Raw genomic sequence first — 18,537 nt, 5'->3', positions numbered from 1 at the left:
GTTTATTAAGTCTCACTATTCATTGACACAGTTTTTATTCTAGTCAACTTAGTCTCTATCTTGATTCTTGTATGGGTCTGTCCTTATCTGAGCACCTTCTGGGTATGTAATGATTTAGTCAGACAACACCTGTGAGGCAGGGAAGTATTCTCACTTTACAGATATGGAAACAGGGGCACAGAAGGGCAGACCCTCATCTGGCATAAACCGTCACAACTTCATTGATCTCCACAGTGCTAGGACAACTTACACTAGTTGAGGACTGCTCCAGAGAGACGGACTTTGAGTTGCCCATCATCACCCAGGAAGTCTGTGGCAAAGCAGGGAGTAGAACCCAGCTGACCCTAGGCCCGTATTCTAGCCAGCATGTTATTCCTCCTACTTCCTAGCATTATTGTGTGGGAAAGAGGAAGAGGGGGAAGGGGTTATGAGGGAACTGTACTAATTTTTCCTGTAAACTACATAGTATGTTGTAAAAACTAGCAAAAGAATTCTCACAAATCAATTCATATTAGTGTACAGTATTTATTACCTTCCCATAATTTCTGGTCAATTATTTTGATATGACAATTTTGAAATAAACTTACATTTAAAATCTATATGAAGACTATGGGCTTGATATTACAATATTAATTTGCTGATTTGCCCTCTTAATCCACATACAAGTTTCATCATTAGAAAAGTGTACATTTTCCTTCACTTTACATGTGTTTATAATAAAACACAAGTTCCAAAGGTGGAAGGGCGTAAGATGAAGTATCACATTTTAAGTGGTTCTTTGACCAAAAATGTACCATCTATATATTAAGCCAATGTGTTTCCTTGTAATTTTGATTTACTTAAAGTATACACTTCTGCAAAATATACAGCTGAATAACCGGCACAATAGTATCTTTCTAGTACAGGAAAATAACAAAAGAAACAAAGACTAGAGGTTATAAAAGTTACATTTAAGAATAGCAGACTGATTCAAAGCGTTTCCAACACAAATAAGAAAGGCCATGCACAATATTTTTGTTAACAGAATGTCCTCAGTAGTCCACGAGAGATTGGTTTGCATGCAGCATATTAACAGAAGAAGGTTCAAATCACAAGAAAAGGAACTTTCCCTAATTATCTTTTAGGTCTGTCTATGTCATCAATTGCTGCTAGCAGTTTCTGTCTTGCTTTTTTGTTGATGTGTGATCCCAGACAAACATTCACCAGATTGGTCAACTGCTTGGTGGAATATTCCTGGCCAAATAAAGCAGATCATTTTATATCAAACCACTAGACAAAAATATGCAGTTAAATAAAAAAAATCAATTTTTCAGTGTATAGAAACTCTTGGTACACACAAAAAATATATTTAAAGCTGCTGGCTTAGCCAGGTCTGGATAATATCCATGTGGTTGTAAACAAAACAGTTAGTGTTTTGCTACATGGCAGATTATAATGGAAAATGCTTACAGCTTAAAAGAGTGTTGGACAGCAAGTAATTCTGTGACTACTTAAACATCTTAAGCCACTTAAAATGTATTTTCCATTCCTTAGAAAAAAACACGCTAACTGGATAAACCTTTAATACAATTGCAACAATTTGCTAAAGAAACAGTGACTAACAAATTAATGACCTGTTTCTTTTCACTTCTCACTTCGCTTGGCTTTTACTTAATATTTTTACCAATAGGATTTTCAACATTAGTTTTACTGTATGATAAAGAACAAATTTTAAAAATATTGTAAAAATGTTAATAGAATTCTTAACACTTAAAAACATCAGATTTGCGAGAATTCACCTTTATTTTGCTGAAAAGGAGACTCCAACATGTAAGCTCCACCAGCAAATACAAATGAGAATTATTCAATGTAGGTCAACAAATGACTGCTTACTATTTCTCATAGTTCAAGATATAATGAGGCAAATGCATTGCTTTCACCCAAGTAAAGCAAACTTCTAGCTGGATTTAAAGTAATCCGGAAACATAGATTCAATGCATCATTTCAAAAGACTTTTCATCCTAACAGTATGTGGCCCCAAACAGTACAGTTATTGATTGTTTAGACTGCAGCAGCACTAGATACTATGCAAACACAGATGGAGAAATAGATAAGATATTAAGCTGGATTCTGGCTCAACATTTTGGATGAAGGAAAAAAATTAGGCTTCTTTTGCTTTTTTTGCTTTATTACTTTGTTTTAAAATCCATTTGCAAAGATGGAGAAACTTAAAATTTATAGCTTAATTATAAATATTCATTTTGGATGATTAAACAGTGCACTTCATGTTCCATGCAACTTCTCAGATATTTTTTAAACTTTATTAAGGGATGGAGGCTAATAGTGAGAAAGAGCTTTCCACAAGAATGGCCAATTTCCTTCCATTTGTTTCCCAGAATTCCAACAGCAGCATATAATGGACTTCTTTGTATGTCAACCCATTATACTCCTCCAGCTCACAGCTATTTAAATTCTGGTGTGTGAACCATGGGAATGAACTCAAAGTCCCAATTTGTCAAATTCTCATTAGTCATGATTGTGGAAAATTTTTCCAATTTTTTAGTCAACATATGGCAAATTTTCTTGTACTTGGATCATAATACTGTACCAGCTTCACCTTCTCAGAATACATTGCTGTCTATACTAACGAGGCTGAATTGGGCAGGCATTGTTTGACTGAAACACACCCAACAATCATGCTGATTATTATGCTTGGAAAAGATTCTGCCCACTCACTGATGAGCCAGTCTCAACTTGTTAACTCTCTTGGACATAAGAGTGGCTCTCTGAGGGCATGGCAGTTGTACAGTATTTTGGAAAGAGCTCCAACAAGCTTAAAGGTGTGTACGGTTATATAACTGGCGTGACAAAAAACTGCAGACTCAAAAGTCACTACTTACAGTATCAGAGAGAGTAATTCTGAAGAAATGTTGGACTCTCATAGTGTGTCAAGAATTAGCGACTGAAAAGTCCTAGTAGATCATACTGTCCAGTCTCCCCCTGCCAGTGCTGGCTTGTCCTCTAGCATATTTCTATTAGTGTATTGTCCAGTCTGGTTATAAATGCTCCAAATGAAGGATGAGTTCTCAGTCCTTCCCATGGAAGTATTATACAACTTGTTGATTTTTCGGGGACATTATCCTGATATTCAGCCTAAGTTTTCCCTTTCTTAATTGTATCCTTACTTCTACATATACACCCTTATACCTCCAAGCATTTCCTCTCTTTCCTTCCTGTTCTGACCCTTGAAGTATTTTAGACTTATGCTGTCACTATTTAGCCCACCAACCATATTTCATTATTGCAATGCTTTCTAAGAAGCCCCTCCAGCCCTCTTGATCCATTAACTGTCTTTGTTACAACTGGACTGGACTACCGCTGTCAAAGTAGCAGACTCAAAGGAAAAGGAAAGAGATGTTCCTGACTGACTGTTACATCCCTGTCAAGTGAACACAGAGTGCTGTATAGGGAGACCACCTATCTTCCCTACAGTCTTCTTGTGTGGGAGTACCAAAGGGTTTTATTTTGTCGTCTGTTCTAGTTAGTTTTGGGTGCTTCAAACTACAACCGTCAAGATGATCCCAAGTCCTTTCAGCTGGTGAAGGCCACCACTAGGTCCACTGTGGTGAAAACTGTCAGTGTCTCCTGAAGGTTGACAAGGAACTATTATTAAAAAGGCTGCTGTGAGACCTTTGTTCAGGAATCCTACCCTTAATGTTGACAGGTTTGCTAACTACTGACCAACCTATTTCTAACTCTTGCTTTTCGTAAGGTTATCAAGCAGATAGTGGTGAGACAACTCAGGCAGTTTGTGGCATCTTCATATGTTCTAGATACTGGTTCATTAGGTTTTAGATCTGGGTGTGGGGTAGGAACCACACTGGTAGTATTATCTGGCCTCTGTCTAACAATGGATACAGAGAAAATGTTTACACACACACTCTTGAACTTAACTGTCACTTGCGACACCACTGATTAGAAGGAGTTTTTTATGCACCTGTGGACTGTGTTGCTTGAGCAGCTCTTACCTTTCTACTCCCCACTTTTTGGTCTGCTACAACCTAGACCTCAATCTTTTGGCTAACACCTGCAGGATCCATATGTTCGCCACAGTATTTGGAGAGCAGAGGATTGAGGGCAAGAAGGGATTTCATTATTATTATGCTTTCGGTGGATGGCTTTAATTCTTACACTTGATCAGTAAATGTGTGTATTTACTGTTAGGGTGGCATAAGCTATCTATTACTGTAATTTTCACAATAAATATCTTAGGTAAGAGCAATGAGAGGGTGGCATAGACAGTTGTTTATGTATGCTAAATGTAAAGTAACATGTATTCAATGCTGCTGGGGTGTGTCTAACTTGGTGTCTAACTTGCAGGTGACATTCTGTTCTACTTCTCTATGTTACTGGACTCAGGGCAGCTGGTCGGCTTACCAGATCTTGCTAGCATCAGGTCTTGAATAATGGTGAGCTGTTGATTGTTAGTTTTGCTTATATTTGTGCACAGTGGGACCCTGATTGGGGCCTACTGTGTCAGCCTAACGTGTATTAACTAGACAGTCCATGATCTAAAGAGCTTAAAATTAGGGCTGTCGATTAATTGCAGTTAACTCATGCGATTAACTCAAAAAAATTAACTGCATTTAAAAAAATTAATTGCAATTAATTGCGGTTTTAAATGCACTGTTAAACACCAATTGAAATTATTAAATATTTTGGATGTTTCCTACATTTTCATATATTGTATTCTGTGTTGTAATTGAAATCAGAGTGTATGTTATTTATGATTACAAATATTTGCACTGTAAAAATGATATACTATTTTTCAATTCACCTCATGAGTACTGTAGTGCAATCTCTTTGTCCTGAAAATGCAACTTACAAATGCAGATTTTGTTATTACAGAACTGCACTCAAAAACAAAACAATGAAAAACGTCAGAGCCTACAAAGTCCATTCAGTCCAACTTCTTGTTCAGCCAATCGCCAAGACAAACAAAGTTTATTTACATTTACAGGAGATAATGCTTCCCTCTTAATTACAATGCCACCAGAAAATAAAAACAGGCATTTGCATGGCACTTTTGTAGCCGGCATTGCAAGGTACTTATGTGCCACATATACTAAATATTCGTATGCTCCTTCATGCTTCAGCCATCATTCCAGAGGACATGCTTCCATGCTGATGACACTCAAAAAAATAATGCGTTAATTAAATTTGTGACTGAACTCCTTAGGGGGAGAATTGTATGTCCCCTTCCCTGTTTCACCCACATTCTGCCATATATTTAATGTTATAGCAGATTCGGAACACGTGCACTCCAGATTTGACAAAATGCAAAGAAGATAAAGATAGCTACAGCACTCGACCCAAAGTTTAAGAATCTGAAGAGCCTTCCAAAATCTGAGAGGGACGAGGTGTGGACTATGCTTTCAGAAATCTTAAAAGAGCAACACTCCAATGCAGAAAATACAGAATCAGAGCTGTCAAAAAAGAAAATCAACCTTCTCCTGGTGGCATCTGACTCAGATAATGAAAAAGAACATGCATCAGTCTGCACTGCTTTGGACTGTCATGGACCAGAACCCGTCATCAGCATGGACACATGTACCCTTGAATGGTGGTTGAAGCATGAAGGGACATACGAATCTTTAGCGCATCTGGCACGTAAATATCTTGCGATGCTGCCAGCTACAACAGTGCCATGAGAATGCCTGTTCTCACTTTCAGGTGACATTGTAAATAAAAAGCAGGCAGCATTATCTCCTGAAAATGTAAACAAACTTGTTTGTCTGAGCGATTGGCTGAACAAGAAGTAGGACTGAGTGGACTTATAGGCTCTAAAATTTTACATTGCATTCAAAAATAAAACAGTGTTTTTTCTGATATAATTCTACCTTTGGTAGTTCAACTTTCATGATAAAGAGATTGTACTACAGTACTTGTATTAGGTGAATTGAAAAATACTATTTATTTTGATTTTTTACAGTGCAAACACTCAATCAAAAATAAACACAAAGTGAGCTCTGTGCACTTTGTAATTGAAATCAATATATTTGAAAATGTAGAATGCATCCAAAATATTTAAATGAGTGGTATTCTATTATTGTTTAACAATGCGATAAATCATGATTAATTTTTTTAATCACTTGACAGCCCTACTTAAAATAACGAGAAGATGTAAGAAGGAGATGAAACTATCAAATGGGAAGGAGAAGGAAGGACAGAGGATGAACAAACAATGAGTGAGCACATATTCGTATAGACTAGCTGTGTGCACAATGAAGCTCATCACCTGCCAGGCTGTTACCAGTGCAATGGCAGGATTCTGTAGACATCCCAGCACAAATTAGTTATAAGGAAGGATTTGGAAGATGATAAAGTAGACTGATGGGGTTTTTTCCTCCCTCAGGTACTCTGGTGCCATGTATAAAAGATTAACAGTAACTCTTCACTTAATAAGCTAGATATTTGTTTGGTACACACCATTATAAGACATGGATTGACCTTCCACATTTTCTATCTGTGAATGTGTGTTTATGTATTAAAGGCTTATGATGGAAAATTATGGCACCTTAAGTACAAAAAATGATTGAAGCATGTTTGGTGATCCATCTGTGCAATGGAAAATCAGTAGCTATGTGTACACACACACACACTCTAAAGCACTGAGAGTATTGTTATTAATGTGATACCATCACCAGAAAAAAATTGTCTTGATTAAAAAAAAGTATCAAAATTCAACTCTTACCCTATGCTCCTTGATCCAGCGCTCCATGTCATTTTCAGTCAGATAATAAGCTTTTATGTAGGTCTCCACAAATTCCTTATCTGGAATAGGCCTAATGTCTGTTAGCTTTTCTAGTTTCATTAAAAACTGCTGGAAGTCCAATTGCATCAGGGCACGCCCTTCATTGCTACACTTCTTGACATTGGCATAACTAAAATGGGTAACAAGTGAAGAGAAATGATTAAAAGGAAGTGAACAACATCTGTGGGATAAGTGAGATTCATTTGTACCTTAGGCCTTAAAACCATATGGATGCATATAATTATGGTTCTGACTTGAGGGCTAAGAGTTCACTCCCTCACTCTTCCAGATGTAAAATTATTTTCACTGTTTATTATTTGTATTACCATTGCACCTAGGAGTCCCCACACATGGACCACTGTGCTGTACAAACAGAACAAAAAGAATGCCCCAAAGAATTTACAGTCTAAATATAAGACAAGAGACAACAGGTGGGTAAAATAGAAAAAGGGAAGCCCCAGGAAACAATGAAATAGCACTGGTCAGCAAGACAGGCAGCGGCCACAGCACATGAAGAGCCTAACTGTTGTCTAAGGGTTTTTTTTATTTGGTTGGTTTTTTAAAAGGCATCATGGCAAAAAAAAAGTTTTAAGGAGAAATTTGGAAGAGGATAATGTGGGAGCGTCAGAGACATTTACAGAGAGCGCCTCCCAAGTTGAAGGGCAGCATGGGATGAGAGTGGCTGTAAAGGAGATTAGGGGATGGGTTGAGGATGGCGTCAGTAGGGCAAGTAGAGGGTTTTAGAGGATGTGAACAGATAAGAAGCTTCTACTTTTCCCCTGTCACGTATGCAGGAGAGCATCGTAGGAGCAGAAGGGGCAAAGGAAGGAAAGGGAAGGTCATGTCATACTCTTGTCAACTTTCTCTTGGAAAAAATCAGTGGGATCCTGTGCAGAAAGAGAAATGGAGGCAAAAGGAAGGGACAATTTGAGGAGTGAATCAAAGGTGGTAAAAATGCAGCTGGGATTGTAGGTGTGGGATTCAATTAAATTTGGAGAAAAAGTTGTTTAGCAAGGAAGATGGCAGAACTGAAGGATGAGAGAATGAATTTGCAGTGGAAGAAGTCAGACTTTCACAGGATTTCTGCAAGAGAGGCTCAGCAGCATGAGAGCAGAAAGGGAGGAATATTGGGGATGGCAACAAAGACCTTGTGATGGGAGAGGAGGACAGGAAAGCATGGAGAGAATCAAGTCATATTGATAGAAAAGGGAAGGAGAGGGTGGAGAGCAGATGAGACATTAGTGCTGATGGACTGGAGTCATGGAAAGATTGAATGAGAGGGCATGAGGGTGAGGCTGATGGGCGATTCTGAAAGAGACCACGTGATAGTCAAAGAGGGGATAACCAAGTCAAGTGAATGGCTTTTTGGTGAATGGAAGAGTTAAACCAGGGCTGCAGGCCAAATGAGGAGGTGAGGGCGAGGAGATGTGCAGCCAAGGGGTCTGATGGGTCATTAACATGGAAGCTGAAGTCACAGAGGATCAGTAGAGAAGATTGCGAGAAGAAGAAAGAGCACCAGGAGCTGAAATCAGAAGAGACGACTGATGGGGAGAAGTTGGATGGGCACTAGTGTAGGCCTGGCAGCAACATGCTGGGGTCGAGGAGAGACAAGGGTGGATACAGTGGTGTTCAAAAGAGAAGAAAGATGGGGGGAGGAGGAAGGGAGGGATTGGAAGCAGCAGGAATGGGAATGATGAAGGCCAATATTCCCATCACAGTCTCATTCAAGGTAAGGAGTGAGAGAGAAGGAAGACCCTCTGTAAGAGATGGCACCTGAAGAAGCAATGTCAAATGTAGGGATCCAGGTCTCTGTAAGAGACAAGAAATGGAGGGAGCAGAATATAAAGGGGTTATGGATGGCTGTGATCTTTTTAAAGCTAGAGTGGATGTTCCAGAGATAGCAAGAGAAGTAGAGGACCGAGGAGGATGGGTGTTAAGACAGGACAGTTGGCATAAGGAGAGCTGTTGTTGTGGTGGCTATGGGTAGGAAGTGGAGAAGGTGGGTAGAGAGGTATGGGAAGGGTTTGGGTAGATGTCACCAGAGGTGAAGAGGAGGAGGATGCAGATGGGGGACCTAGGCTTATGCTGGCAGGAGAGGGAAGATCAAGTTGCAAAGGGAAAAAGGAGTGGGCAGAGGTGGTTGGAACTGTAAACAGGTGAGGGTAATGAGAAAGGGAAGATAGAGTCGGAAGGAAGGAAGGAGGAGAAAATAGGAGTATGGCAGATCTCATGATGCAGAAGAGAGATGTGGTGAGAGCCACGGGTGAGTGGACAAGAACACAAACAACAAAGTGTCAAAAGACGTGCTACTGTCCCCAGTGCTGAGTACAAACTGGTTGCCCCCAGTATTGGCAGAGCTCTCCATTTACAGTCCTTGTTGGCTGGGGGGGGAGGAGTATGGCTGAGCCTTTCAGTTGTTTGCCTCTCCCCCCCTACCACAAACAATAGTGGATGCACGGGTAGGAAGCTTTCTGCTCCCTCGCATCTTAGTGGCACTGCTAGGCTCGTCTTCAGGATGGAATTCCATGTTAGCAAGTCTCCATTGCCTTCCTGGCAAGGGCATCATCAAAGAGAAGCACAGTAATCTGGCTACCATTATATCATATATTTGTATTAGATACTATTCTGTGTTGATCTCTTCTCCTCACTACGTTGTTAACATATAGTCCACTAAAGACTAAGCTATCTAAGAAAACGATGTGCCTTATTTTATGTCCACACTTTTGGACACTAAACAGTGTCAATTATCAGTAACAGCCATGTATCTGCACACCCCCACACCTGTTAGCATATTTTAGGGACCAATCCCTTAACAAACTCCATATGTAGGCAAGCTCCTGTGCCTGCAAAGACCCTCGCTGACATCAGGTGCAAGAGTCCACAAAAGTGGAGTTCACTGCTTTATGGAATCTGAGGCCCTCATCTTACAACCCTGCCATTAAAGAAATATTTACTGAAGATTAACTTTACAGAGGCATTCGTAGACCACTTACCCTTCCACAATAGTTCTATTGGCTAGTCGTATACAGTGCTCCCAAAGAATATTTGACACTGGCAATGGAATACGGACTCTTTTAGACACCTCATTCAACCTTCTGTTAAACTGTTCAAATTCCTGGTGAAATAAAAATAATACATTATTCCATAGGCATAAAAGAATGATTACACTGTACACTTATCTAGCCAGGAGGAAAAGATGCAGAGATATGAACCAGAAAAGGTGTATGTGCAAGCAAAACAAGAGGCGCTTAATGTAAACAGGTTACAGTGATAAACATAATAGTAAATAAGATTGAGAGCCTACCAATTTCTTATCTACTGAAGAATCATTTACAGTATTTTTTAGATATCTAAGTGTGGATTTAGTTGCCTCATCTTAGACATTGAAATGTAAAAATTTTGGCCCTAAATTATGAAATCCAACCTAAAACCAGGGAAAAAAAATCCAGCCATGATCCATTTATTCCCAGTCAACTACCTGTGTTATCTAATTCTGCAAGAGTAGCAAGGAAATTTAATAGTTTTCCATTCATAGGGAACCTCTGACACCAGATAATTCCAAATTACTTTAAAACTTACACCAATCCAGGACTATCATCATCCACCACGGAAATGAAACCAGTTCTCTATGCTAACTATAACTGCACATGGCAACACTATATAACAGGTTAAGTTAAGTATAGAATGTTGTACCCAACTGAAAATACAATGAATTGCTGCGCCAGGTAATTCATTCAGTCCAGCCAATTTCAGCTGTGGACTGATAGCAGTTACTGATGTGCAACTATAGCTATTTGGCGACTTTTGTGAAATGAGCATGTAGGTCTCATGGTAGTGTCTCCATTAAAAAAAAGTCTGCTAACATTTGTATCAAGTGACAACTTTGTAAATGTTAAATAAGCATTGTCTGTGAACTATTCCCCCACCCCAGAGTTAGTCTTTCTAGATCAGCCTTGAAGCAATCTGATGTGGTAGGGCAGGGAAAAGCTTGCATTGCAGCTGCTCATACTATACCTATTCTGTAGTTAAATAAAGGACTTTGTTCCAGGGCTGTTAATTAGCACTTTGTTTGTTTGTAAATAAATAAATAAATAAATAAATAAATAAAATTAAGAACAAAACACAACTACAGAGAGGGAATTTCAGTAGAGAGATTGAAATACCCAAAACTGGTATTTGGCTAGGGCAACATCGCTAACTGCATTTCCTCAAGAAAAACTGAGGCACCAAAACTTCTTTGCCTTAAATGGCAAACTATCTACTATCATTAAGGTGGAGATGCCTATTACTCTGTATTGGCGAAACACGAGGGAAGAAACCAGCTAAATTATCCACTTCCCTTACAAGTACATGAATAACTGGGTGGAGACTTCTGCAAAATTTATTGGCTATTACATGCAACACATTGTTTATGACAACCTGTATAGGTAGCAAAAAGTTCTCTCTTCCCAACTAAATAGTCACCCAGAAACCACTGTATGTAAACTATTTTTAGTTACATAGCCTAGAGACCACAATGGAATAAAATTGCCTTTGTTCTTGTCCTGAGGCTCAACTATATCCGCTGTTCTGTGTTTCACAGAAGCCACTCCATTACTGAACCATAAGTAGAAAAATTGCTTCAAAGGGCCCAGTTAAAACATAAACAGCATAACAAAGGCAAACTGCAAAGAATTACAACCATCTTCCATTGCTTTAATACATTCTCACTTGCAGATTCTCACTTCTTTCCAATATTTTTCCTTAGAAGTGGAGACTGGATATAATGGACAAAAGTGTAGAGGCTACATTTTTATAAAACATACACTAGATTTCACAATCCACTTCATAAAAAGGAAGCCTGCCAACCTCTCTCTAATGAGCTGAGAAATGTTTCTGCCAATAACATTGTAATTTTCTAAAGACCTTCATATAATTTAAAAAATCGTTGGTGTGAATATATTTAAAGCAAAATATAAATTATGCTGTGCTGTATGTGGGAGGAATTCCTCCTAAGCACTAGCTTATATGTAATGAAGAGCCTTAGGCAATTAAGATGCCCATTTCTCATCAGCTTTCAGTGGGAGCTGGATGCCTAACTGTCTGTTCCTTTTAAAAATCCAACCTGTGTCTTTATATTAGTATCTGATATGTACATTTTCTTGCCCTGTCTCTAGGGCCCAAGAAGGGCTTTTAATGCTTTTAGGTTAACTTGCAGGACTGGTTTGCCCTACAAGATCTATGGTAAATGTCAGATGATACAACTCCTCAAAAGAATCCACTGGCCACGTCTGATGTGTTTAACAATGCAACTACTTTCTGCTAGCCTTCCACCTGTCATTCAGAGTTTTAGCTTCAATGAAAACTGCAGAGTTATTCAGCTATGATCTCTTTCACCCAAAGAGTGCTAATGGGTAATAAGTTTTAACAAACTTGACAAATTGAATCTATGAACAACAATGGAGTATTAAATGTACCCTGAAGTTTACTGTATTTTGCCAGTAGCAAGACAAAAAAGGAATTCAGAAAGTATACCTCATCCTAATGGACAAGAATAAAATCACCACATTGTATTCCTCTAATCTTGTCTCTACTACAGCTTTACCATAGGAATTACAGTAATAATTGTATCTTTTTGTAGGATTATATCTAATATACTAGGTGTTTCCAGGAAAATATTCACCTTTAAAAGAGCATCAACATAGATATTATGTTGTGACATGATCTCTTTCACATCCCACTTTACATTAGCCATGAGGAGCAGCATCTGTTCATAATCAATAGCTTTGGCAGCTACAATCCAATAAATTGGTTTGCGTAGTTCACTGGCAGTTGACACAGTCTGAAAGAGAAGTTAATAAAATTTGGTGTAACAGAACTTCTTGCCAACAAAATGTAATGTATGACAATACCATGCAAACACCCTCATAATATAGCACAAATTATGAACAGTGAATGGTAGAATCCTGACCTGAGAGTAGAATTGCTGGAGAAAGGGTTTCTTGGCTGCAGGCATCACAGCATCAAGATGCGACTGAAGGAACTCAAACTGCTCAGCCAAAAACACCCTAAGAAAGCACATAAAATTCATTGTGATCCGAGTACAATATTTAACGGGCATCTACTTTTCATTTCTTTGCAGCAAATGGTCTTGGGAGCAGTCCAGACATAAAAGCACCTTTGAAAGCTTTAAAACTTTGTTTCCATTTTTATGTCAATAGTCTGTCAGGAACTCCTCACTCGGTATTTTATACTTTTGCTCCTTTCCATTCCCATGTGGATCATGGTAGATCATACTTAAAGGGTCCAATCCAAGGCCAGCTGAAGTTAATGGAAAGATTTAGATTCTTTCAGGTATTAACATTCATCAATTGATGATTTACTTCTAATTTATTTGAAAAGAGAAATCGATTTATTGTGTTTTATGACTTTGAGATGGACCTCTCAAAAAGACAGACAGTGACCATAATTATTTAAACACCTCACGGATTTTAAAAAGGTGATTTACAGTAAATAACTTACAAGGATTCCGTGGCTACCACTCTCTCTGCCAAACCATACAGAGTATTGCCAGATGTTAAAACTACCAGATGACTGAGGTGTGGACTTGGCACCTTCTCCTTTCTCTCTTCAGCAGCTGTGAGGGTGCCAGTGGTATCATTAGAGACCTCCTAAAACAAAAATTTAAAATACTGAAAAAATTAATCAATTGTAAAATATGGAATTTCAGCATCAAACTAGAGCTGAATCAAATTTGGCAACTGATTGTCTCAGGGAATGGGTAATATAAAGCCTCTCCATTCAAGGTTGCAAGTGAAATCCAGTCCAGATCAATGGTGACCAAAGTTGTTACCATTAGAACATTTAAGTATCAGAGGGGTAGCCGTATTAGTCTGGATCTGTAAAAACCAACAGAGTCCCGTGGCACCTTACAGATTAACAGACGTATTGGAGCGTGAGCTTGGTGGGTGAATACCTACTTCGTCAGAACATTTAGTATCCCAGATGAAATGACTTGTCTCGGTCTAGTTCCTAGGGAACTGATATGCAGGCCACAGAAACTAATGTAGTTTGCACCAAATGTGGCAGTTTATCCATACACACTGACAAAACTGCATAGATAGTGAACCAGCTTCTCACTGCTAGAGAGGCTCATGTGTCTAAAGTCAGATCAGGAAGAGTGTAGGGAAGTTGACGCTGCTGCTGCCTATGCTGTTCCTGTTCGGTGGCTAATAAAAAACTTCACTCTTCTAGGTTGCAATTTTCACCTGTCACAAAATTTACAATCAAAATTAATCCAAATTAAGTTTCAAAGTGGATTCGTAGCCTTAATTTATTTTATCTTAATTCACAAAGCGAATTAAACTAGACTGAATGAAGACCACTTTAATTCTGAATCAGAGTGTCCACATGGGGGTTTAATGTGGTTTAACTAATCTACTTTGAAACTTAATTCAGATTAATTTTCCTGAGTGTTCCTGTGTAGACAAGCCTTTACAAAACAATGGAAAATTTTAGGTGTGCAAATAAAAGCATCCAAAGCAGAGAGATTCAGTTCTGACATTAACCAAGATGAGCAAAATCAGATCAGAACTAGCTGGTCTCATAAGATTTCCATGTTTTCCCAATCTTGCAAGATTTCTGCCATTTGGACACAAAGTTTTATGAGATTTCAACACCATCAAATCTAGACCTGATTCCTGCTATTCTTCAAACCTGAGCACCATCTTCAACCTAATCCCTTGGTAGAGGATCCCCAAAAGATCATGTCACAAGAAGCTGCAATTTTATCAAACACAAAAAATGTAAACAAAGAAAGAAAGGAGATGAATATAGTCTGTGTAGCACAGGGCATCTGTGACAGACTGGCCCAACCACGAGCCACACTTTATGCTGATTGACAGACCCCAAAGTCAAGATGGCTCCCCAAACAGAGATCTCTCTCAGCCCACTCAGGCCAGGACATGCAGCTTGGACTTCACCTCCTAATGAGGTAGTTAGAACCTCCAGGTAGATTCGAGAGAGTCTCTGCCAGTAAGTCTCTTGGTCACAGTTATCCACTGAATTCCACACTTCTTTGAGATTCCCTCCCTTCCATCCAGGCCCAAATTGTTGAATAAGTTATCCCACAAAACGTACATATACCCTACAAAAGTTACATACTCCCATAACGTACTGTAACATGTGGAAACATGAACGTGATTCTGGCTGAACTCAAACCAGATATACAATGCCAACTAATTAACTTCTACGTGCATTTATTGTAGCCAGAACAAAGAACGGCTAATCCAATTTCCATCCAGACTTCAGTGCCATAGAGAAAATGGTAAAGTAACCCTACTAGTAACTACTGTGTTCATGAGGAGTGAAATACAATGCACGTGAACATACAGGTGGCATCCATTGTCCCGCAAAGCAAATTCTCCCCCTGCCCCAAATAGGGATTGTACAAATGTAAAAGCAGCAGTCAGCCAGCCTACAGGGCATGCTCAAAGGTGTAGCTACCACAAAAATCAGCAAGGGCAATCGGTGCCAGGACTTCTTTCTATGCTACAGTGCAGTTGAAGCTAATAGTTTCCTGTATACTACGCTCTGTTGAATCTGTCTTGATAAATACCATGCAAGTGTTAAGTCAAGCAGCTATTTAAACTGTTTAAAAATGAACCACTGTTCATAACTGAAACTCCTCAAGTGATTGGCAAACCTCACACCTATAATTCTCACTGTGCTAATGCTTAACACAGGTCTTTTAAAATGTGACAATGCTCCAAAATGAGATAAAAATGAACAAAAAAATGAAAAAGCTTGAAACAATGTGGGATTTATCCCTTTAATAAAAGTTTCCTATTACCTGAGCTATGATTTCTGTGGTCAATTACTATAATAAAAAGTATCAACAACACATTTGTGGCGGGTGGAAATAAATTTGGGTTCAAGATGAAGATTCTTCAAAGACGTATAGTTGCAGGTATAGTCCTAAGGATAGTATTTCGCCTCCCATGGTGCTGGCATGCCTTTTTTTTTTTTAGTTTTTTTTTTGGGAGGGCGCTATATTACACCTTACATATTAGAACAAATAATACAAGTTCCAAAGCAGCAGTTCACAGCAAGAGCACTATGAAAATACGCTGGTTAAAAGCTGGTCTTCAAAAGCAAGATCAGGACCACGAGAAACATTTTTATGTCATAGTTCAGGGCAGCTGTATTGTATTTTTCCAGTTACATAAGTAACAAATGGCAATGTGACAACATTGATTATTAAACATTTATATTTTGGTAGCATCCAAAAGCTACAGGAGTATACTGTCCCCACCGAAAGTGTTACAGTCTAAAAGGCACCAGCAGAGACAAAGTGTTAGGGGTAGGGATACAATACACAAGCTGTGACATATTACAGATACATAGAATATCTTTGAGGCTATTATATCAATTTTATAAAGATTATATCAGGGGTTCTCAAACTGGAAGTCAGGACCCCCCAGGGGGTCGTGAGATTATTTCATGGGTGGTTGCGAGCTGTCAGCCTCCACCCCAAACCCCGCTTTCCCTCCAGCATTTATAATGGTGTTAAATATATTAAAAAGTATCCTTAATGTTTAAGGGAGGTGGAGGGTGGCACTCAGAAGCTTGCTGTGTGAAAGGGGTCACTGGTACAAAAGTCTGAGATCTCCTGTGTTATATGTATCTGTACAGGGTTTGTATTTGAGCTCCATAGTAGAGTTGCCAGTGGGATTTAATGTCACTCCAGCGTAATTAATAGAAATCTGTAGGCAGATAAGTCTGAAGAAGCCTCATCTCCACAGGGGAAATTACATATACACCTCTGCCTCGATATAATGCTGTCCTCAGGAGCCAAAAAATCTTACTGTGTTATATGTTCAATCAAAGTGCGCAGCACTGCTGCCCTGGAGCACTGCTTTACCATGTTATGTCTGAATTCATGTTATATTGGGTCACGTTATATGGAGGTAGAAGTGTACTAATTTGATAAACTGGTTAAAGAGAGCTAACAAAGAACCGCGAACTGTATAAGGAGACTACCCTGAAGCAGGGAGAGAGATCACTCTCACTGTATCCAAGAACTACTTGTCACTGTGACCAAGAGAGAAAGGCCCTGCAGTACTTTGCTCTACCTTGCCTAGAGGGCAACTGACTGGTAAGCTAAAACCTCCATTTAAGCGCTTTATTTTATTTAAAATAGGTTTTTTCTGTAATGATTTTGTTCTGAATAAATAATACTTTGCTTCATTAAGGCTGGCTCATCACTAGCTAACCCTGTCATAGCCCTCGGGAGACCAGAATTGCAGGTGCTGACCTAAAATCAGACCCGCTAAGGTGATTGCAGTGAATTGCAGCCTCAATATCTGGTCTAGAGGCAGAGTGTGATGGGACTGCACCACGAGAAAGGTAACAGCTAGAGGCTCAAGACCTAAACAGAGTGCCCTCCAAGAAACCATGAAGGAGTCAGAGATGCAATTACCTGGGAAACTGTGACACAAGCAAACACAGATAGTTGCCACAGTTTTATTTTCTTTTTACTGGGGTTAGAAAGAGTGAAGAGGAATAGCAAGGATTGGGGAGCTATAAGATAAATGTGTAAGGAAAAGGAATCAAGAGGAACAGTTACAGCTGCCTATTCATGGCCAACCGGCAGGATGATTCTGTAGGCATCAGGCAGACTGACTCTAGATGAGGGATCTGAAAGAGGATAAGGTACTGGCTGTACACATTTTTTTCTGGGAGCTTTTCACATAAATAAAATAGGGCTGTAGATTAGTCACAGTTAACTCACATGATTAACTCAAAAAATTAATTGTGATGTATCGCAGTTTTAATCGCACTGTTAAATAGAATATCAATTGAAATTTATTAAATATTTTGAATGTTATTCTACATTTTCATATATATTGTATTGTGTTGTAATTGAAATCAAAGTGTATATTTTTATATTAAATATTTACAACGTAAAAATGATTAAAAGAAATATTTTAAAAATTCACCTCATACAAGTACTGTAGTGCAATCATGTTGTCAAGAAAGCGCAATTTACAAATGTAGATTTTTTGTTACATAACTGTACTCAAAAACACAACGTAAAACTTCAGAGCCTACAAGTCCACTCAGTTCTACTTCTTGTTCAGTCAATTGATAAGATAAACTGTGACAGGGTCCCCCCGGGGTGTAGCCTGGGACTGTGCCCCCTTAACTCTCTCCAGCCTGAGCTGTCTCTCACAATGTCTTGTTAATGACCAGCAGCAAGCCCCTCTGTGATCACAACAGCATGTGGAACCCCACACACCCAACTAGATTGCATGAATGCTCCCAAAGCCAGTCATGAATCAAACAGAGAAAGGGACCAGAGTGAAATCCCCCCAGCACTGTACCTCAGGAATATACAGTCTTGCCCTGCTCAAGATGGGCAGTACACATTTATTAACTGGTTCACCACTTCATCAATTGAAAGTTGACATACACAGCCGTTGCCAAACCTGAGCAGATTTGTCCCACACTTCATGCAAACTCACTGATAAAGATAAACGACTAAACAAATTTATTGACTATAAAAGATAAATTTTAAGTGATAAGCAAAAGGTCAGAGTCAGTTACCAAAAGAAATTAAATATAAGCATGCAGTCTAAACTCTCAACCCCATTAGACTGAGCGACATCTAGTTTAACCAGTTTTTCTTACCCCAAAGAATATTGCAGTCCTTAATATACAGGTTTGTTCATTAAACCTGGGCCAATCTCCTCTGTTGGAGTCTT

The 18,537-nt window shown here is 39.0% G+C and overlaps 1 protein-coding gene across 2 annotated transcripts in view; it reads right to left on the bottom strand.

Moving 5' to 3' along the window:
- Positions 1 to 509: 509 nt before the first annotated feature.
- VPS50 (VPS50 subunit of EARP/GARPII complex) overlaps positions 510 to 18,537 on the bottom strand; it is a 177,751-nt gene continuing 159,723 nt past the window's right edge. Inside the window, exons 23-28 of one of the 2 annotated variants that reach the window (XM_030550571.1) lie at positions 13,295 to 13,443; positions 12,744 to 12,840; positions 12,456 to 12,614; positions 9,787 to 9,908; positions 6,734 to 6,923; positions 510 to 1,233 (exon numbers count right to left, since the gene is read on the bottom strand). In XM_030550571.1, the coding sequence (XP_030406431.1) occupies positions 1,114 to 1,233; positions 6,734 to 6,923; positions 9,787 to 9,908; positions 12,456 to 12,614; positions 12,744 to 12,840; positions 13,295 to 13,443 (837 nt within the window). In that variant the 3' untranslated portion in view covers positions 510 to 1,113. The remainder of the gene's footprint in view (positions 1,234 to 6,733; positions 6,924 to 9,786; positions 9,909 to 12,455; positions 12,615 to 12,743; positions 12,841 to 13,294; positions 13,444 to 18,537) is intronic. The other variant, XM_030550572.1, reaches the window with a different exon arrangement.

This window comes from Gopherus evgoodei, chromosome 2, assembly GCF_007399415.2.
Source record: "Gopherus evgoodei ecotype Sinaloan lineage chromosome 2, rGopEvg1_v1.p, whole genome shotgun sequence".
NCBI lineage: Eukaryota > Metazoa > Chordata > Testudines > Testudinidae > Gopherus > Gopherus evgoodei.
The sequence above is the reverse complement of the archived record's forward strand: the minus strand, read 5'-3'. Positions and strand labels throughout refer to the sequence as shown.